Genomic DNA, 19,626 nt, shown 5'->3' on the forward strand with positions numbered 1-19,626 from the left:
GCAGACTACAGCTGAAGATCTGAAGTGGACGCGAGAAGTTGGTGAGTTGTTTATTAACATATTTTTGTGATTTTGAGTTTGTAAAATTATTGTAGGTCAGGTGGCTTTTTGCATATCGGCTTATTTTACAATATAAACTTTGAAGTAAACTTAGTAAAGTAAAATTTGATTTTTGGAGGATTTGTTTTCCAACTTGAATTACTGAGCAATGAATTCAGTGAGCATTTTCGTGATTTCAGTTCACACAAAAAGGGCATTGCGCTGTTCTCTTACAACGTTGAGAATGCGCCTGAGAATATCCAAATGGAATTGATCGAAGTGCAGTTCAGATTCTATTCTGAAGGCAAAATACAACGAAGTTGGTGTGCCAGGCTTGTATGCTTACCTGACACCCTCGTATGTGCAGATCCGTAAGTTGGCATCGAGAGTACTGTCAATGTTCAGAAGCACTTACCTTTGTGAGCAATTGTTTTTGTTAATGAAAGCTACCAAAACCCCACATCGCTCAAGACTTACCGTCGAGCACCTTTCATCCCTCATTAAAGTTGCAGCTGCACAATATTTCAAGCCTGAGATTGACGAACTGGTTACTAACAAGAGATGCCAAGTATCGGGACAAAAGAAATAAATCTCACACTGTAAGGCTCCTATATAAGCAATGAATATAATATAATGAATATCAATCATCAAGACACTATATAAAAGCGGTCGGGATTGTCCTTCCGTCCTGTGAGTGAAAAGCGTAGCGGTATTCCGCTTATCACAGACTTACTACTTGCGGCACGAAGCAACGCGATGTGAGCAGAGTTCTGGGGCTCCCATCATTCCCTTGCTTTTGTGCGTGATGCGCTGGAAAAATAGATAAAATTATGTCTCTGGAAATAATTAATATTGATGGAGTACAAATGCCTCAGCGCGTAGTAAATATCAGGGGAGATGGTGCTTGCTTATTCTCATCCATAGCTTATTTAGTGCATGAACCTCCGTCTTTAGCGGTACAGATTCGGGCAGACATTGTACGACATGTTTTAAGTAATTGGTCAAAGTTTCAGCCATTTACAATGATGCCGTCAGGAATCTCTTATACAAATGAGCTTCAGTATCTCACTGAAATGTCAGTCTCAAACTTATGGTACCATTTCTGAGCTAATGGCAGTGGGAGAGTTGTTCCTCTATGAGTTTCAAGTATATTATTATGGAGTCCTACACTCCAAGTTTGGACAGGCACTCGAGGGGATAAAAAAACTTAGGTTTTTGGGAGATGTTATGAATGTGCACTTTGATGTTCTCATTCCCTACACTTGCATGCCCGATGTACACATGGAGCGCACACAAAAGGCGGGTGAGCCTAGTAATATAATAAGGACCTAGCTAAGAGGTTAAGACTCTAATTCTACACTGTTGTATGGAGACTGCATGGAAATAAATTGCTTTTCTTTAAACTTTAAACGTTACATTTTTTAAAGTTTTCAGTATTGGAAAGAAAGCTACAGTAACTTTGTATAATAGTATAATAGTATTTGTTACAGTACGGCCCGCTGACGCACGTATGGCAGTTGAAGAGGCCCACTAATGGTAGCGAGTTTGACATGCCTGCGATAGAACATCTACAGCATCTTATTGCAGATGTTGAAGGACGCCAGCCTTCTAAGAAAGTGTAGTCGGCTCTGTCCTCTCTTGCACAGAACATCAGTATTGACAGTCCAGTCCAATTTATCATCCAGCTGCATTCCCAGGTATTTATAGGTCTGTACCCTCTGTACACAGTCACCTCTGATGATCACGGGGTCCATGAGGGGCCTGGGCCTCCTAAAATCCACCACCAGCTCCTTGAGGGATCGATGTAGCATATAGATGATGGCATCCTCCGCTCCCACCTTCTCCTGATATGCAAGGGGTGTGGCGGACCTGTGGCCTCAGGTGGTGAAGCAGCAGCCGCTCCATGGTCATCATCACATGTGATGTCAGAGCGACAGGCCGGAAGTCATTTAGCTCACTAGGACGTGATACCTTCGGGAATGGGGAGATGCAAGATGTTTTGCAAAGCCTCAGGACTCTCCCCTGTTCCAGGCTCAGGTTGAAGATGCGCTGTAGAGGACTCCCCAGCTCCAACTCACAATATGTATGTATTTAACTCCCTGACACAGCAGTCAATATTTATAAAAAAAATAATAAAATAAAAGCTTAAAACCCACAGCAGCATCTCTTTTTCCAGTTCTTTGAATTTTGCCTCAGATATGGCAGTTTCTATGTCCCAATTTTCAGAGGGAGGAATATAAGTTACATCATCGTTTAATATGTTTATCTCCCTCTGCAGATGATATGGACATATTCCACTAGCCAGTATTTCTGTGTCTGGGTTACAGATATCGTGTTTACTGCAGTATTGAATGGGTGAGGCAAAAATGAAGTTCTACCTCACAGCCGTGCCTTACAAGGCCTTTCAGGTTCTCGTGTGTCCTTTGTTTTCTTTTCTTGGGTTGAGCAGGTATTTGATTAGCTGGTAACATCGGCCACAGGTTAGGGTATCCCTGCATTTACTTTGCTAGGGGACAGGTACTTGCTAAATGACTTGGAGCTATCTGACTAGGCCTTGCTCTGTTCACCAAATCTGACAGTGCTGGAATATCTTGATCTAAGGATAAGAGAATATGGTAAATTCCTCATAACTCCCCTGCGGTTAAGGAATCGTGACTGTCCGTGAACCAACATTATACGCATTTGCTGTCAGATAAGTCTTTTTTTTATCTCCATGTATGTAGTTGAGCTGACAGATTATTCAAATACTAGCTGGGCTACATGTTGAAAATGGGCTGAAATCCAAGTAATCAATATACACCTCATGTTTTTTATTTGATACTTGGGATGTCCATTTGGTTTGGCATGATAATATGCACCCCTCTTCAAAGCTGTCTATCGGCGTCACTTGCTGAGCGCTTTTATAGTTCTTTAATAAGTGCTTTGCTGTGAAAATATGGCGGTGGTCACAACTGCAATGGCCTCGTTTAGTGATTAGTCTAGTCGTGTCAGAGCTTTGGCTCTGAGGCTAGGGATATGCACTGGCAATCAGAAGGTTGCTGGTTCGAATCCTGTAAATGCTGAAAGGGACTCTGCTCTGTTGGGCCCTTCAGCAAGACCCTTAACCTGCAATTGCTGAGCGCTTTGATTAGTGAAAAGAGCGCTATATAAATGCAAAGAATTATTATTATTAATACGCTTGAAGTTTTCAGTCATTAGCATTACAGCTATAAGCCTAAGCAGACGTAAGAAGGCCACAACTCTTTCTCCTGTTCTTTGAATATTGTGGAGTTACCAGCTAATCAACACCGATTTTCCTTGTTTTAGACCCTTATTTGGTATTTTTGATGTCATTCCTTATTTTTTGACCCTGCTTTTATTTATTCTTTTTTTTTTAGTTATTCTTTTATTTATTTTTAAATAGGATTGCTCCAATTAGAGTTTTTTAAGGCCGATATCGATCACCAATTTCATTTTACTAGATCGGCCGATTCTGAATCCAATTTTTTTTTTCTTTATCTCTTGAAAAAACTTTTTACACTAAAATCCTGCATTACCAGACACATAGAAGCCTTTTGTCCTATATAAAAATGTATTTTTATAACTAAACTATAGACCATAGATGTTAACTGATCATTTTTTATTAACAAAATGAAATCCTTTAGGCTTACTGTTCTGTGAATACTGGCTCAATTACCGTAATACCACTCATAAAGGAGCACTGCAACTAAATTACATAAAGCCTAGAAAAGGAGGGGCTGACAAGATCGGTTTTTGCGAATGGCCAATTTACTGATCACAGATCGAGTCGTTTATGTTGAAAATCGGCCAATCTGTTTTTTAAATTTTCTTCCTAACCTTAGCATCCAGATGGACACACAGACATAGACTCTTATTGTTTTTATTGAGGTGGATAAGGGTTTGAATACTTGTATTAAAAGCTAGCTGAGGTACCCATCTATGACTGGTACAAGGGCAATCCCAAAAGTAAGGTCTCCTATTTTTTTAGAAAGACAAACCACCGTTTATTTTCTATAATGTTTACATCATGTTAAAGGTTAAAGACTTATTTATTTTTCTACATAATCACCATTTCGGTCGATGCATTTTTGTAGACGCTGTGGTAGTTTTAGAATGCCCATGTCATACCAGCTCACCACCATGTCCTTCAGGAAGCGTTGAGCCTCATCTTTCACCTCTTCATCGGAGCAGAATCGCCTTCCGGACAAATGTTCTTTCAACTTAGGGAACAGGTGGTAGTCACTGGGTGCCAAGTCCGGACTAGTTCCAACCTCCGATCTTTATGCATGTTTTCCTCAACCTTCGTGACTGTCTCATCGGAAATTGGCGGTCTCCTGCACGAACTTCTCACTTGGCGGTAGCGTTCAACGGGAGCTCCATTTTCAAGGGCTGCCAAGCCAAGATTGAGCATCCCAGCGAATCCGCACATGCTTGTTTGGGAGTGGAGGAAGCACCAATCACAACAGTGTGGCCAACAGCCATACAAACAGTTTCTCTGCGTCCCTACCGCTTTGGAGACCTTACTTTTGGGATTGCCCTCGTAGATTACTACTTTTAAACTGTAATAGAATAAAGAGCACTTGACTCGATTCCATAATGGATATTCCACTTTATAATGCGTATTGATATTTATGAAAATACAGTCGAGTCTCATTTAATTATAGCATATGCGTCCGACCAGTGTGTCCTTTGTTGCTTTTGTTGTTAAGTGCGTTGACGTTTTTCAAGGGGGCAGGGATGTGCCTCTGTGTCTGATGTCATTTTCACTGCACTGATTCTGGAAACAACGCCCCACACCTGCATCGCTGCATTCCATGTGTGGTGAAAACATAGCTGTGTGCTAGCAGCATACAAGGATGTGCCTTTGTGTCATTTAGAACATTAGAACAATCAGACGAGAACAGGCCATTCAGCCCAACAAAGCTCGCCAGTCCTATCTACTTAATTTCTTCCAAAAAACATCAAGTTGAGTTGATCGAGTTAATTTACACTGTGATGAGACTTCAAGTATACACCGCACCTGAGATAAGCTAACCTCACCTTAGCATAATACATGCATCACATATATGAATAATGATTATTGAAATACAGTAATAAGACATCAATAACAATATTAGTACTGTAATATGGCCTCTTGTGTCGGCTTTTTGTCACTCTTCAATTTAATTTATTGTACCTCTATGGAAGCTCTGTCGTTAAAGCACGACATTCTTAGTTTGAATGTTGTTAACAGAGTCATGGCTGTATTACAATTTAATTGACATAATAAATAAATTGTGAATTATATGAATGTTCCTGTGGTGGGTTGGCACCCTGCCCAGGATTGGTTCCTGCCTTGTGCCCTGTGTTGGCTGGGATTGGCTCCAGCAGATCCCCGTGACCCTGTGTTCGGATTCAGCGGGTTGGAAAATGGATGGATGGATTATATGAATGTGAATAAGCGTTAAATGTCAAGTGATTGCTTCTCTGTAAACAGCATTTTTGTTGTATTTTGTGGAGCGTATATAAACAAAGTCCTGTTTGATGTCACTGTGATGCCCCGACACCTACAGCTGTGGGTATCACTCCTGTTGGGACATCTAGTAGTTTATAACTGAAGATGGACTGGGCAAGTGAGGACACAACAACAGGCTATGGTGCCAAATGTGTCAAATGTTCATATTTATTTTTAAACAAGTGTCACATCATGAATCAGTCGATGGTAAACCGAGTCATCAGGAGTGTTAGAAATACTTTCAATAAATAAAACACAGTTAAAAATCACTTGAAAAAACAGATGTCCCACATCCTGCTCTCAGAGCAACAGACACCTCCGCAACTTCCCTTGGTACTCAAGTGTGTCGATGAAGCCCTGTTACTTCCGTCACCGCATGACTGACAGTGCCACTAGTGACTCTTTGATTGCTCTATCTATATTATCCTCATGCTGGTTGCCACAGATCCTCTGGCTCGCAGTTCTCCTTGATGCCATCACATGTCCTCTGCTCCTGGTCAGCAGACTTGACTACACCCTGAACTCGGACTCTTTGGCTTTTACACCCTCTGCAACTCCCAATCGGTACCCGCAGATAGCTCTCCCCAGATTTTCAGTTGTGTAATTTGACATGGTACAGTGACGAGATCAGCAACTGCGACACACCCCACGACAACAAGTCACATAATGTGACATCGACTTTAGGTGAACTAGTGATTCCAAATTGATTCTGTGTTAGTGTCATAAAAAAGTTTTTCCATTTCAAATTAAATCTACAACACAATAAAGTGTGTAGAAAGTGAAAGGATCTGAATAGTTTAACGTTAATGAGAGATTATCCTTAATCTAAACATCTTCATTTTATTTAGTGAAAGAAAAAGAATAAATAACATTCCACAGCTGTTTAATTCAATTCAGGGTGGGCAGTCTTAACCTATCCTGCCAGCACTGGACACCAAACCGGAAACAACCCATAACAGGGTGTCAGACCATACCAGTGACTGTTCACTCACATAAACACACACTCAAAAATGGCCAGTTGGAATTTCCAGTTGACCTAACTTTCATGTCTTTGAGAAAGTGGGAGGAAAATCCATTCAGAGACAAGAAGGCATCCAAACTTCACAGAGGCAGCAACCAGGCATGGGGTTTAAAGCTAGGATCATGGATCTGTAAGGCAATTGCTCTTCCCCGCTATCAAGTTAATTGAAAGAAACCCCTTTTAGGTAAAAGCCTTTGTAAACAGAAACCACGCAGTCTTATTTTAATCCCAGGTTAATTACCTAGACCTCTGACCCTGACACCAGTCAAGTAGGACATCATTTGCCTCTGCATACTTCTTCTTCTTTCGGCTGCTCCTGTTAGGGGTTGCCACAGTGGATCATCTTCTTCCATCTCTTTCTGTCCTCTGCATCTTGTTCTGTTACACCCATCACCTGCATGTCCTCTCTCACCACATCCATAAACCTTCTTGTAGGCCTTCCTCTTCTCCTCTTACCTGGCAGCTCTATCCTTAACATCCCAATATACCCAGCATCTCTCCTCTGCACATGTCCAGACCAACGCATTCTCACCTCTCTGACTTTGTCTCCAAACTGTCCCACCTGAGCTGACCCTCAAATGTCCTCATTTCTAATCCTTTCCATCCTCGTCACACCCAATGCAAATCTTAGCATCTTTAACTCTGCCACCTCCAGCTCTGTCTCCTGCTTTCTGGTCAGTGCCACCGTCTCCAACTCCTATAACTTTTGCCTCTGCATACTGCTTGCATGTAAATATTATCTCAGACTTCTGTTTGGATCACTGTCATTTTTCACATGGAATTTAATTTTTGTAAAGCTTGGTTATTTTTGGAGTAGTTATTGTATCCATCCGACTACTCTAATTCAAATTTTCAGGGAGCTGAAACATACCCAAGGAGCTGAAAGGTAGCATTCAGTTTAAATTAGTAGCCCACCTAGGACACAGCCGCACGGGGTCATATTGGCCCAGTTTAGAGGCACTAATCTAGCGTGAATATTCAGTTTAATTTTGTAGTTTTCTTCACTGCATACATCATTGTGTGCCTGAAAAATAGGATTATATAGATTAAAACTTTCACAGACTTGAAGAGAGCATACAAACTCCATGCAGACACCACTAGACTTCGACTGGAAGACAGTGTTTTGGAGCAGCGTGGCAGGAGTGCTAATGACTGAAGATTTTGTTTTTTCTGTTCTCCTGGCCACCGGACCTTACTTTATTCTCTGTTACTTAGTATTGCCTAATGTTATTTTTATATTTTTCTTTCTTCATCTTGTGAAGCACTTTGACCTACATCATTTTTATAAAAACGTGCTATAGAAATAAATGTTGTTGTTTTTGTTGTGCCACCATTGTCCAATATTACTTGAAGTCTTGGAATAAGGCACCATTTCGCAATCGCTGAAAGTGCCACTTGTCATTGTTCACTTTGCTTTGAAATTGGTGTGATGTTTTGTTTCCACTTTTATTTATTTATTTAACTTTCCAGACCTCACCATGTCAGGCTTTGCTTATTTTTAATGTTTATGCCTTTTCTAGGGATGTGAACCCATTGCTTTTTTTTTTTTCTTTGAAGTTTTGCTGAAATGAGAATCTACTTCAAGAAATCCATTCTGATAATAGGCTTCACTTCCTTGCTCTTCATCCTTTTTGTTGTACTAAGCTCAAAGAATGAGGACGATGTATCCACTGTAAGTATTCCACACTTGTATTACTAGTTCCCTGTCTTGGCACTCATTGATTTTCTTAATCTGCTTATTCCAGTTACAGGGTTATGGGAGACTGGCGCTTATCCCAGCTATGCAAGACTATTTGACTGGACACCAGTCATCATAGAACACTCTTGCTGACCTACCTGCTGTTTCATTGTTTTAGGCCAATGCAGAGTCACCAAAAGTGATGTCCTAAAATATATCAAAATGCCTCTCAAAGGAATATAAAACTGTAAAAAAAAAAAAAAAATGAAACAAGTCCACAATTAATTTTTATAAAGGAATTTTGTTACATTAACAAAATATGAACAAAAAAGGCAAAAGGACTTGCCTAATCTTCTTCTTCTTTTGGCTGCTCCCGTTAGGGTTCGCCACAGCGGATCATCTTCTTCCATATTTTTCTGTCCTCGTCATCTTGTTCTGTTACACCCATCACCTGCATGTCCTCTCTCACCACATCCATAAACCTTCTCTTAGGCCTTCCTCTTTTCCTCTTCCCTGGCAGCTCTATCCTTAGCATCCTTCTCCCAATATAACCAGCATCTCTCCTCTGCACATGTTCAAACCAACACAATCTCCCCTCTCTGACTTTGTCTCTCAACCGTCCAACTTGAACTGACCCTCTAATGTCCACATTTCTGATCCTGTCCATCCTCGTCACACCCAATGCAAATCTTAGCATCTTTAACTCTGCTACCTACAGCTCTGTCTCTTGCTTTCTTGTCAGTGTCACCATCTCTAACCCATATAACATAGCTGGTCTCACTACTGTCCTGTAGACCTTCCCTTTCACTCTTGCTGATACCCGTCTGTCACAAATCACTGCTGACACTCTTCTCTACCCATTCCACTCTGCCTGCAGTCTCTTTTTCACTTCTCTTCCACACTCCCCATTACTCTATACTGTTGATCCCAAATATTTAAACTCATCTACCTTTGCCAAGTCTACTCCCTGCATCCTCACCATTCCACTGACCTCCCTCTCATTCACACACATGTATTCCGTCTTGTTCCTACTGACCTTCATTCCTCTCCTCTCTAGAGCAGATCTCCATCTCTCCAGGGTCTCCTCAACCTTCTCCCTACTATCGCTACAGATCACAGTGTCATCACCAAACATCATAGTTCACGGGGACTCCTGTCTAATGAGGCAAATAAATCCAAATTCATAAAACAAGAGCAAAATCCAAGAATGGAAGTAAAAATTCAAAAAGCCAGAAAAATCAATATCTATAAGAAACAAAGCGCACTCCAAATGTCACTGTAGAAATTGTGCCCTGCTTCAGAATATAATGGCAAAGGGCGGTGCTTCAGTAGTGACATCAGGGTGGCCCCGCCTCTTGGGGTTCCACCCACAAAACACAAGAGAAAAAAAAAGAGAACATAGAAGCACAATATAGATAAATAAGATAAATACTAAATAATAAACAATATTATCAAAAATACATACTTGTAATATCCATCCATCCATCCATTTTCCAACCCGCTGAATCCTAACTACAGGGTCACGGGGGTCTGCTGGAGCCAATCCCAGCCAACACAGGGCACAAGGCAGGAACCAACCCTGGGCAGGGTGCCAACCCACCGCAGGACACACACAAACACACCCACACACCAAGCACACACTAGGGCCAATTTAGAATCGCCAATCCACCTAACCTGCATGTCTTTGGACTGTGGGAGGAAACCGGAGCGCCCGGAGGAAACCCACGCAGACACGGGGAGAACATGCAAACTCCACGCAGGGAGGACCCGGGAAGCGAACCCGGGTCCCCAGGTCTCCCAACTGCGAGGCAGCAGCGCTACCCACTGCGCCACCGTGCCGCCCTTACTTGTAATATGCATATGCAAAATACAGGGTGTCAAAATTATTTTAACATTTGAATGACGGAAACAGTTTATTCTCAAAACCTACTTCATATGTGCAAGATGATTTACAGGAATGTCTCAACCTGTTCGCCATCATGTTCAACACATGTACTATATGTGGCACAGAAATTGCCCACAAAAATTGTACATACAGTTAGGTCCATAAATATTTGGACAGAGACAACTTTTTTCTAATTTTGGTTCTGTACATTACCACAGTGAATTTTAAATGAAACAACTCAGATGCAGTTGAAGTGCAGACTTTCAGCTTTAATTCAGTGGGGTGAACAAAACGATTGCATAAAAATGTGAGGCAACTAAAGCATTTTTTGAACACAATCCCTTCATTTCAAGGGCTCAAAAGTAATTGGACAAATTAAATAACTGGAAATAAAATGTTCATTTCTAATACTTGGTTGAAAACCCTTTGCTGGCAATGACAGCCTGAAGTCTTGAACTCATGGACATCACCAGATGCTGGGTTTCCTCCTTTTTAATGCTGTGCCAGGCCTTTACTGCAGCGACTTTCAGTTGCTGTTTGTTTGTGGGCCTTTCTGTCTGAAGTTTAGTCTTCAACAAGTGAAATGCCTGCTCAATTGGGTTAAGATCAGGTGACTGACTTGGCCATTCAAGAATTTTCCACTTCTTTGCATTAATAAACTCCTGGGTTGCTTTGGCTGTATGTTTTGGGTCATTGTCCATCTGTATCATGAAACGCCGCCCAATCAATTTGACTGCATTTAGCTGGATTTGAGCAGACAGTATGTCTCTGAACACCTCAGAATTCATTTGGCTGCTTCTGTCCTGTGTCACATCATCAATAAACACTAGTGTCCCAGTGCCACTGGCAGCCATGCACGCCCAAGCCATCACACTGCCTCCACCGTGTTTTACAGATGATGTGCTATGCTTTGGATAATGAGCTGTTCCATGCCCTCTCCATACTTTTTTCTTGTCATCATTCTTGTAGAGGTTGATCTTGGTTTCATCTGTCCAAAGAATGTTTTTCTAGAACTCTGCTGGCTTTTTTAGATGTTCTTTAGCAAAGTCCAATCTAGCCTTTCTATTCTTGAGGCTTATGAGTGGCTTGCACCTTGCAGTGCACCCTCTGTATTTACTTTCATGCAGTCTTCTCTTTATGGTAGACTTGGATATCGAGACGCCTACCCCCTGGAGGGTGTTGTTCACTTGGTTGGCTGTTGTGAAGGGGTTTCTCTTTACCATGGAAATGATTCTGCGATCATCCACCACTGTTGTCTTCCGTGAACATCCAGGTCTTTTTGCGTTGCTGAGTTCACCAGTGCTTGCTTTCTTTCTCAGGATGTACCAAACTGTAGATTTTGCCACTCGTAATATTGGAGCAATTTCTCAGATGGGTTTTTTCTGTTTTTGCAGCTTAAGGATGGCTTCTTTCACCTGCATGGAGAGCTCCTTTGACCGCATGTTGTCTGTTCACAGCAAAATCTTCCACATGCAAGCAGCACACCTCAAATCAACTCCAGGCCTTTTATCTGCTTCATTGATAATGACATAACGACGGACTTGACCACACCTGCCCATGAAATAGCCTTTGAGTCAATTGTCCAATTACTTTTGAGCCCCTGAAATGAAGGGATTGTGTTCAAAAAATGCTTTAGTTGCCTCACATTTTTATGCAATCGTTTTGTTCATCCCACTGAATTAAAGCTGAAAGTCTGCACTTCAACTGCATCTGAGTTGTTTCATTTAAAATTCATTGTGGTGATGTACAGAACCAAAATGAGAAAAAAGTTGTCTCTGCCCAAATATTTATGGACCTAACTGTAAATATATACATAGCGGTACAATTAGTGAATTAATATTTAACATAATTTTGTCTAACCCTGTACTTTTTAAAATTAAACTAAGAAGGCAAAAAAGAGGAAAATAAACATAAGCTAGCTACCTGGCAGTAACATAAAGTATTGAAAGACAGTTGGCGTTAAATAGAAGCAAGCACAGGTATCCAGAAAGACACAAGGCTAAAGCAAAAAGTTAGACACAAGATCAAAACTCAAATAACAAAGTCAGTTTTAATGATTCCAGACATCACAGAAGCAGCTAGACACAGGCTGTCACAAAAGCAGAGGGCATAATTCTTGAGCCCCCCAATAAGTTCCCCCTCTTGGTGTTGCCTCTTTGTTCTTGTAAGTGCCCTCCTAATGAACGCTGCATGACCTCAAACGCTGACGTGCTAATATTAACATTCAGATTAAAGGTCATGTCCCAGCCAACACCTTAGACTTTTAGGAAGCTGCCAAGATTGTTTTCAGCTCTTGTGAGATTAAATTATATTAAGCGGCTTTGAAAGTGAATGAGTGAATACACCTGCTACTTCTTTAAGTCTTTAAGGACGTGGGACAAAAATGATTAACTGAGTAAAGCCTAATCTGACACATACAGACTCCTCACAGTCCATGCACTATCCAGGATTTGAGGATACAACACTAACCACTGTGCCGCTACACCACCCACGTGCTGTTTGTGTACAGCAGGATTAAAAGTCTTTTAAGTACTTTGTGGTTACAGTGACTTTTTCAGCGATTTATCTCTTCTTACTTCATAAGTTTTTGTATTAAAATTTCTGGAATTTCCTGTTAGGTCAGGGATCTGTTAATCAGAGAGTTTGACTCAAGATTCTCAAATTGATTTTACTGGCTTTATCTTTCTGATCTGAGACACGGTACTATTCTGGTTCTCATTGTTAAAGTGAAAGGCTCAGTTTACATTTGAAGCCAAACAGTGAAGACTGTGATTAGTTGCCCTGCAAGCCAGGACATGCTGGGGACAGTAGCAACATGAAGATCACACTTAACAAAGGTAGGGCTGAGGAAGTAAACGTTAAATGGATGCTATCAAGGACTATGATGTACAGCGCCTATAAAAGTTGTTAAACCCCGGAAGTTTTCACGTTTTACTGTTTGTAACGGACGACAGGCATGGGCTGGTGTGCCAACTGGGACAGCTCATGATTCATTACCCATTACGGGAGGTCACTATAGTTAAGGAACAGGGGGAGACAATGTATTCAAGCCACATACGGCCCCAAACTGCGAGGTGGCAGTCTGCCCTGGAGTCAGATACTGTAGGAGACACCCACAGGGCATGCTAGGAATTGTAGTGCCGTAGAGCAGCCCTGTTGAGGTCCCTGGGTGCCACCAGGAGGCGCTGCTAGGAGCTCTGCTTCTTGGTTTTTGGGACTTCCGATTGACCCAGAAGTACTTCCATTGGGCCATGTGCTGGTACCGGTCCAAGGTTAAAGAAGTCATTTCGCCACTTCCAGGTGAGTTGGAGCTGGGAGAGGAGAAGGGCAGCACTCGCCTGGGAGGAGAGGAGGAACAAGAGAAAGAGAGAGGTGAAGAGAATATTGATAACAACCTTTATTGTAAGTGTTATTTGTTACTAAGGATTAGTGTAGTGTAGTCATCTTTGGGGTGCTGCAGAAAACTGGTCACATGTTATACAAAATTGAATCACAGTGGATTTAATTTGGCTAATCACAGTAAAGTGATAACAGATCTTTGCAAGCTGTCCTAAATTAAATAAAAATATAGAACACAAATGAAGTGATGGTGTAATCATTCACCCCCTTTTAAAATAAGACCCCAAAAACATTACTGGTGTAGCCAATTGATTTTAGAAGTCACAGAATTAGTTCAATGGAGACCATCTGTCTGGGGTTTAAGTTGACTGTCACGTAAATTCTACTGCATCTGTAAGGTCCAATTTGGGTGGCATTAGTGTGGTGGTGTAACCCACACAATGATGACAAAAATAATATTCCAGGAAACTCCAAGGAAAAGTGATTGAATAGTGACAAGAAAATGATCAAGTTGCTGAATATCTTTTGTAGTCAAATGAAATCATTCATGAACAGATGGAAAGAGTGTGGCAGAATTGTGAATCTGTTTAGAGCAGCAAAAACTGAGTGACAGTGAAAGAAGAAGACTCTGTGAGGGAGAACTCTGTAGGCTACAGCAGCCAAGACTGGAGATAACCGCTGTTAACCGGATGGTTCTCCACAAAGGGCATCTTGGCCAGAATCTGCCCAGATACACATGGGAGACTCCGAAGTCAGCTGTGGTCTGATGAGAGTAAAATAAGATTTTCAGTCTGCAGAATAAATGCCATGCTTGGTGTAAGCCGAATACTGCACATTATCAAAAACGCACCATCTCCACCATGCTGTGTGGTGGTGGCAGCACCATGCTGTGGGGATGCTTTTCTGCAGCAACAACAACATCATTTATTTATATAGCACATTTTCATACAAACAATGTAGCTCAAAGTGTTTTACATGATGAAGAAAGAGAAAAAAGACAAAATAGTTAAAATTAGGGAACACTAATTAACATAAAATAAAAGTAAGGACTGATGGCTAGGGAGGACAGAAAAAAAATAAATCTGCAGAGGTTTCAAGGCCACGAGACCACCCAGCCAGCCTCCACTGGGCATTCTACCTAACATTAATGACCTGAGTCAGTCCTCATTGTATTCAGGGTTCTCATGGAAGAATTTGATGATGACGGCCATGTGGACTTCTGGTCTTTAATTTATCAATGTAGGGACATCACGGTGTTTTGATTAGGCTTGTGAGGGAAAAATGAATTACATTAGACTAGATTCAACTGTATTGCCATTGTACAGGTACAACAAAATGCAGTTTAGCATCTAACCAGAAAGTGCAAATAGTAGAGTAAGGTGCAATAGACAGTGGGTGCAAATAAGGCAGCATACCAACGAGAATCTACAGTGCATCCAGAAAGCATTCACAGCGCATCACTTTTTGCACATTTTGTTATGTTACAGCCTTATTCCAAAATGGATTAAATTCATTTCCCTCAGAATTCTACACACAACACCCCATAATGACAACGTGAAAAAAGTTTACTTGAGATTTTTGCAAATTTATTAAAAATAAAAAAAACTGAGCAATCCCATGACCATAAGTATTCACAGCCTTTGCTCAATACTTTGTCGATGCACCTTTGGCAGCAATTCCAGCCTCAAGTCTTTTTGAATATGATGCCACAAGCTTGGCACACCTATCCTTGGCCAGTTTCACCCATTCCTCTTTGCAGCACCTCTCAAGCTCCATCAGGTTGGATGGGAAGCGTCAGCGCACAGCCATTTTAAGATCTCTCCAGAGATGTTCAATCGGATTCAAGTCTGGGCTCTGGCTGGGCCACTCAAGGACATTCACAGAGTTGTCCTGAAGCCACTCCTTTGATATCTTGGCTGTGTGCTTAGGGTCATTGTCCTGCTGAAAGATGAAGCGTCGCCCCAGTCTGAGGTCAAGAGCGCTCTGGAGCAGGTTTTCATCCTGGATGTCTCTGTACATTGCTGCAGTCATTTTCCCCTTTATCCTGACTAGTCTCCCAGTCCTTGCCGCTGAAAAACATCCCCACAGCATGATGCTGCCACCATCATGCTTCACTGTAGGGATGGTATTGGCCTGGTGATGAGCGGTGCGTGGTTTCCTCCAAACGTGATGCCTGGCAATCACACCAAAGAGTTCAATCTTGGTCTCATCAGACCAGAGAATTTTCTTTCTCATGGTCTGAGAGTCCTTCAGGTGCCTTTTGGCAAACTCCAGGCGGGCTACCATGTGCCTTTCACTAAGGAGTGGCTTCCGTCTGGCCACTCTACCATACAGGCCTGATCGGTGGATTGCTGCAGAGATAGTTGTCCTTCTGGAAGGTTCTCCTCTCTCCACAGAGGACCTCTGGAGCTCTGACAGAGTGACCATCGGGTTGTTGGTCACCTCCCTGACTAAGGCCCTTCTCCCCCGATCGCTCAGTTTAGATGGCCGGCCAGCTCTAGGAAGAGTCCTGGTGGTTTCGAACTTCTTCCACTTACGGATGATGGAGGCCACTGTGTTCATTGGGACCTTCAAAGCAGCAGAAATTTTTCTGTAACCTTCCCCAGATTTGTGCCTCGAGACAATCCTGTCTCGGAGGTCTACAGACAATTCTTTTGACTTCATGCTTGGTTTGTGCTCTGACATGAACTGTTAACTGTGGGGCCTTAAATAGACAGGTGTGTGCCATTCCAAATCATGTCCAATCAACTGAATTTACCACAGGTGGACTCCAATGAAGCTCCAGAAACATCTCAAGGATGATCAGGGGAAACAGGATCCACCTGAGCTCAATTTTGAGCTTCACGGCAAAGGCTGTGAATACTTATGTACATGTGCTTTCTCAATTTTTTTATTTTTAATAAATTTGCAAAAATCTCAAGTAAACTTTTTTCACGTTGTCATTATGGGGTGTTGTGTGTAGAATTCCGAGGAAAAAAATGAATTTAATCCATTTTGGAATAAGGCTGTAACATAACAAAATGTGGAAAAAGTGATGCGCCGTGAATACTTTCCGGATTCACTGTATATGTAAACCAGTGAAAATATACACCGACGTCAATCAGAAATTATTGTTTTTTAGAAAGGTCAGCTATTGAGTGTGGGACAGGCGGCTGGGCTGGGACACCTCTGCTGCATATGTTCCGGGGGAGCAGCCATGGGCTCCTTAGTACCTCCCCCGGGACGCTTGGTGGCAGCCTCCCTGGCTGACAATGGTGCCTCAGTTTCCCGCAGGGTTCCATGGGAGATGGAGTTCTCCACAATCCTGTGGGGATCTGGGGTGGCCGCCAGGGGTTGCTGCATGGATCCCGGAGCCAACCTGGACACCTCTACAGCCCCGCCCAGAAGTGCAATTAGCAACAGGTGATCAAGTACCTGGAGCACTTCCGGGTGGGCTATAAAAAGGGCCAGTATCCACCACTCAGTGCCAGAATCGGGAGGAAGAGGACGATGTTGCCTGAGAGGAGTGGTGGTGCCAAGGTGAAGGATTGTGTGTTGTGGGTTCAGTGCTTTTGGGACTGTGTTGTGGCTGGGGAGTTCACGGAGAAGATATACCCTCCAGCTGAAGAAAATAAAAGTCTTGATTGGATTTTACATGTGCCTCTGTGTCAGTCTGTGCCGGGTCGGGCACTATATAGCGCCTTTCTCACAAGTGGTAAAAGTTGAGAGTTCAGAATGGTGATGGTGTTATGAGTGTTACTGTTCCAGAGCCTGCTGGTGTGGGACTGAAGGCTCCTATAGCGATTCCCTGATGGAACGAGGGTAAACAGTTCATGATTGGGGTGTGAGAGCCATCTTTGATGATACTGTCAGCCTGTTGCAGACACCATGTATGCTGCAGGTCGTTGATAGTCAGCAGCAGGATACCGATGATGAGCTGGGCAGTTTTCACCACCCGTTGCAGGGCTTTTCTGTCCGCTATGGATCAGTGATGCCATACCACACTGTAATGGAGTTAGTCAATGTGCCCTCAGCAGTGCAGTGGTAAATGTTCAACAGAATATGAGGAGAAAGGCAGGCTTTCTTTAGCCTCCGCAAAGTCACTGCTGTGCCTTTTTAACCAGACTGGAAGTGATTATTGTCCAAGAAAGGTCCTCAGAGATGTGAACGCCCAGGTATTTGAAGTTGGAAACACACTCCACCTCAGCTCCATTTTATATGGATGGGAGTGTGTCTGCTGCCTTTAGTTTTTTGGTAATCCTCAATGAGGTCTTTGGTCTTCTTGGTGTTGAGAGCGAGGTTATTGTTGGCTCACCATGTTACTAGGTGATGAACCTCCTCTCTGTAGGCTGACTTGTCATTGTCACTAATTAGTCCTAATACTGTGGTGTCAACTACAAACTTTATGACAGAGTTGAAGCCAAATAAAGGGATGCAGTCATAGTAGAGGAGTGGGCTGAGTACACAGCCCTGTGGAATGCTTGTGTTCAGGATCAGGGTAGAGGATGCGGGATGGCTGTCAGTTAGAAATACCAACGTCCAATTAAAAAGAGAGGTGCTGATACTGAGGTTGCTGAGTTTATTTACCAGATTGGAGGGGATGGTGCTGTTAAATGTGGAGCTAATATCCTGACGTAGGAGTTGTTGTTATCCAGGTGTGTCTGGGCAGAGTGAAGAACTGAGGATATGGCATCCTCCGTTAACCTATTGAGACGATAGGCAAACAGGTAGGGATCTAGTGTAGGAAGTAGATTGGATTTGAGGTGGGCCAGAACCAGTCTCTCAAAGCACTTGGCGATTATGGGGGTGAGTGCAACAGGACGGTAGTCATTCAGGCTCCCTCGAGAGGATAGTTTAACTTAAGGCATGCAGGGACGACAGCCTGGGCAGAGACAGATTGATTGTACTGAAGATCTCACACAGTTGCCCAGCGCAGACCTTAAGCACACACCTGTATATACCAGTGGAGGTGGTAAGTCTGAGGGGATGGTCATCTGGGGGAGGGCAGTTTTGGTTCTAAGTGTTTTATTGTCCCAATCAAAATGAGCATCAAAATTGTTTAGCTGTTCAGGAAGAGAGATATTACATGATGTACTTGATTAGTTGGATAACAAAACAGATGCAGTAACGTTACAAGTAATTGGTAAAATACAGAAAGAATGTAAAAAAGCATTTGGGTCATAAAATATTAGTCCACAAGAAAGGATGCTTTCAATGTAAATCACCCCCATATGTTAATTAGTTAAATTGACTTTGGGGGGTCCTGTAAATTCATTTATATTTCATCATGTTTCACTTGAGCATAATTAATATAAGCATTCTGTAGTTTTCAAGAAAAATGATGATTTTTACGCTCCAGGACACTTCTGCACACGGCATTGTTCACAACACGGTTATGGCTGCCATCTACTAAATACTTACTTGAATGCTTGTGCCATCAATTGTTTTGTTTACCAGTAACGGCACACTGTACAATAACGTGCAGTGAATCCACTTGACTTGACTTTCATTCTCTTTCTCTGTACGTTTACCATTCGTTTGCTCAGAGGTTGATGCGCTTGCTGTTTCCTGAGCAGCTCCTCTTTTCTCCGCCCTAGCGGCCCACTTCTTCTCTTCTTTCGTCAGCATCTATTCACGTTAAAACTGATTAAGTCAGTGTTTGTGTTGCAATTACGTTTTCTTTAATTTTCCACTTAAGGTGGCACTTAAGTCTTCAATCTGCCTCAAGAATGATTTAAGATATGAAGAGGTAGGAGAAGTGATGGTGAAGGAGGTAGGGATGAGAACGGCGGCCATATGCATGCGCCGCACAACCGCCCTGTTGGCCACTGCTGAGAGCTGATTCTACAATAAAGTAAAATGAGGAATAACCTTGGAGGTCAATCATCACCCTGAAAGTGGATAGTAGACGTCACGTAGTATATGTGTACCAAATTTCAGGTCAATAGTTCAAACATTTTGCGAGCTACAGGTGATTTAAAATCCTGGGCAGACGAATGAACAGCCACAATAGCGTATTATATAAGAAGATACAGTGGAACCTCGGTTTGCAAGCATAATTCGTTCCGGAAACATGCTCGCAGTCCAAAGCACTCGTATATGAAAGTGAATTTCCCCATTAGAAATAATGGAAACTCAGATGATTCGTTCCACAACCCAAAACTATTCATATAAAAATGATTAATACAAAG

General features: G+C 42.3%; 2 protein-coding genes across 4 annotated transcripts in view; both read left to right on the forward strand.

Moving 5' to 3' along the window:
- The window catches only part of slc25a55a (solute carrier family 25 member 55a), a 640,168-nt gene that overhangs the window by 122,593 nt on the left and 497,949 nt on the right, over window positions 1-19,626 (forward strand). The window lies entirely within an intron of this gene.
- LOC114647831 (alpha-1,3-mannosyl-glycoprotein 4-beta-N-acetylglucosaminyltransferase C-like) overlaps window positions 1-19,626 on the forward strand; it is a 48,868-nt gene that overhangs the window by 16,430 nt on the left and 12,812 nt on the right. The window contains exon 2 of one of the 2 annotated variants that reach the window (XM_028796481.2): window positions 8,075-8,226. In XM_028796481.2, coding sequence (XP_028652314.2) covers window positions 8,122-8,226 — 105 coding nt within the window. In that variant the 5' untranslated portion in view covers window positions 8,075-8,121. The remainder of the gene's footprint in view (window positions 1-8,074; window positions 8,227-19,626) is intronic. The other variant, XM_028796480.2, reaches the window with a different exon arrangement.

The sequence above is a fragment of the Erpetoichthys calabaricus genome, chromosome 3 (genome assembly GCF_900747795.2).
Source record: "Erpetoichthys calabaricus chromosome 3, fErpCal1.3, whole genome shotgun sequence".
NCBI lineage: Eukaryota > Metazoa > Chordata > Cladistia > Polypteriformes > Polypteridae > Erpetoichthys > Erpetoichthys calabaricus.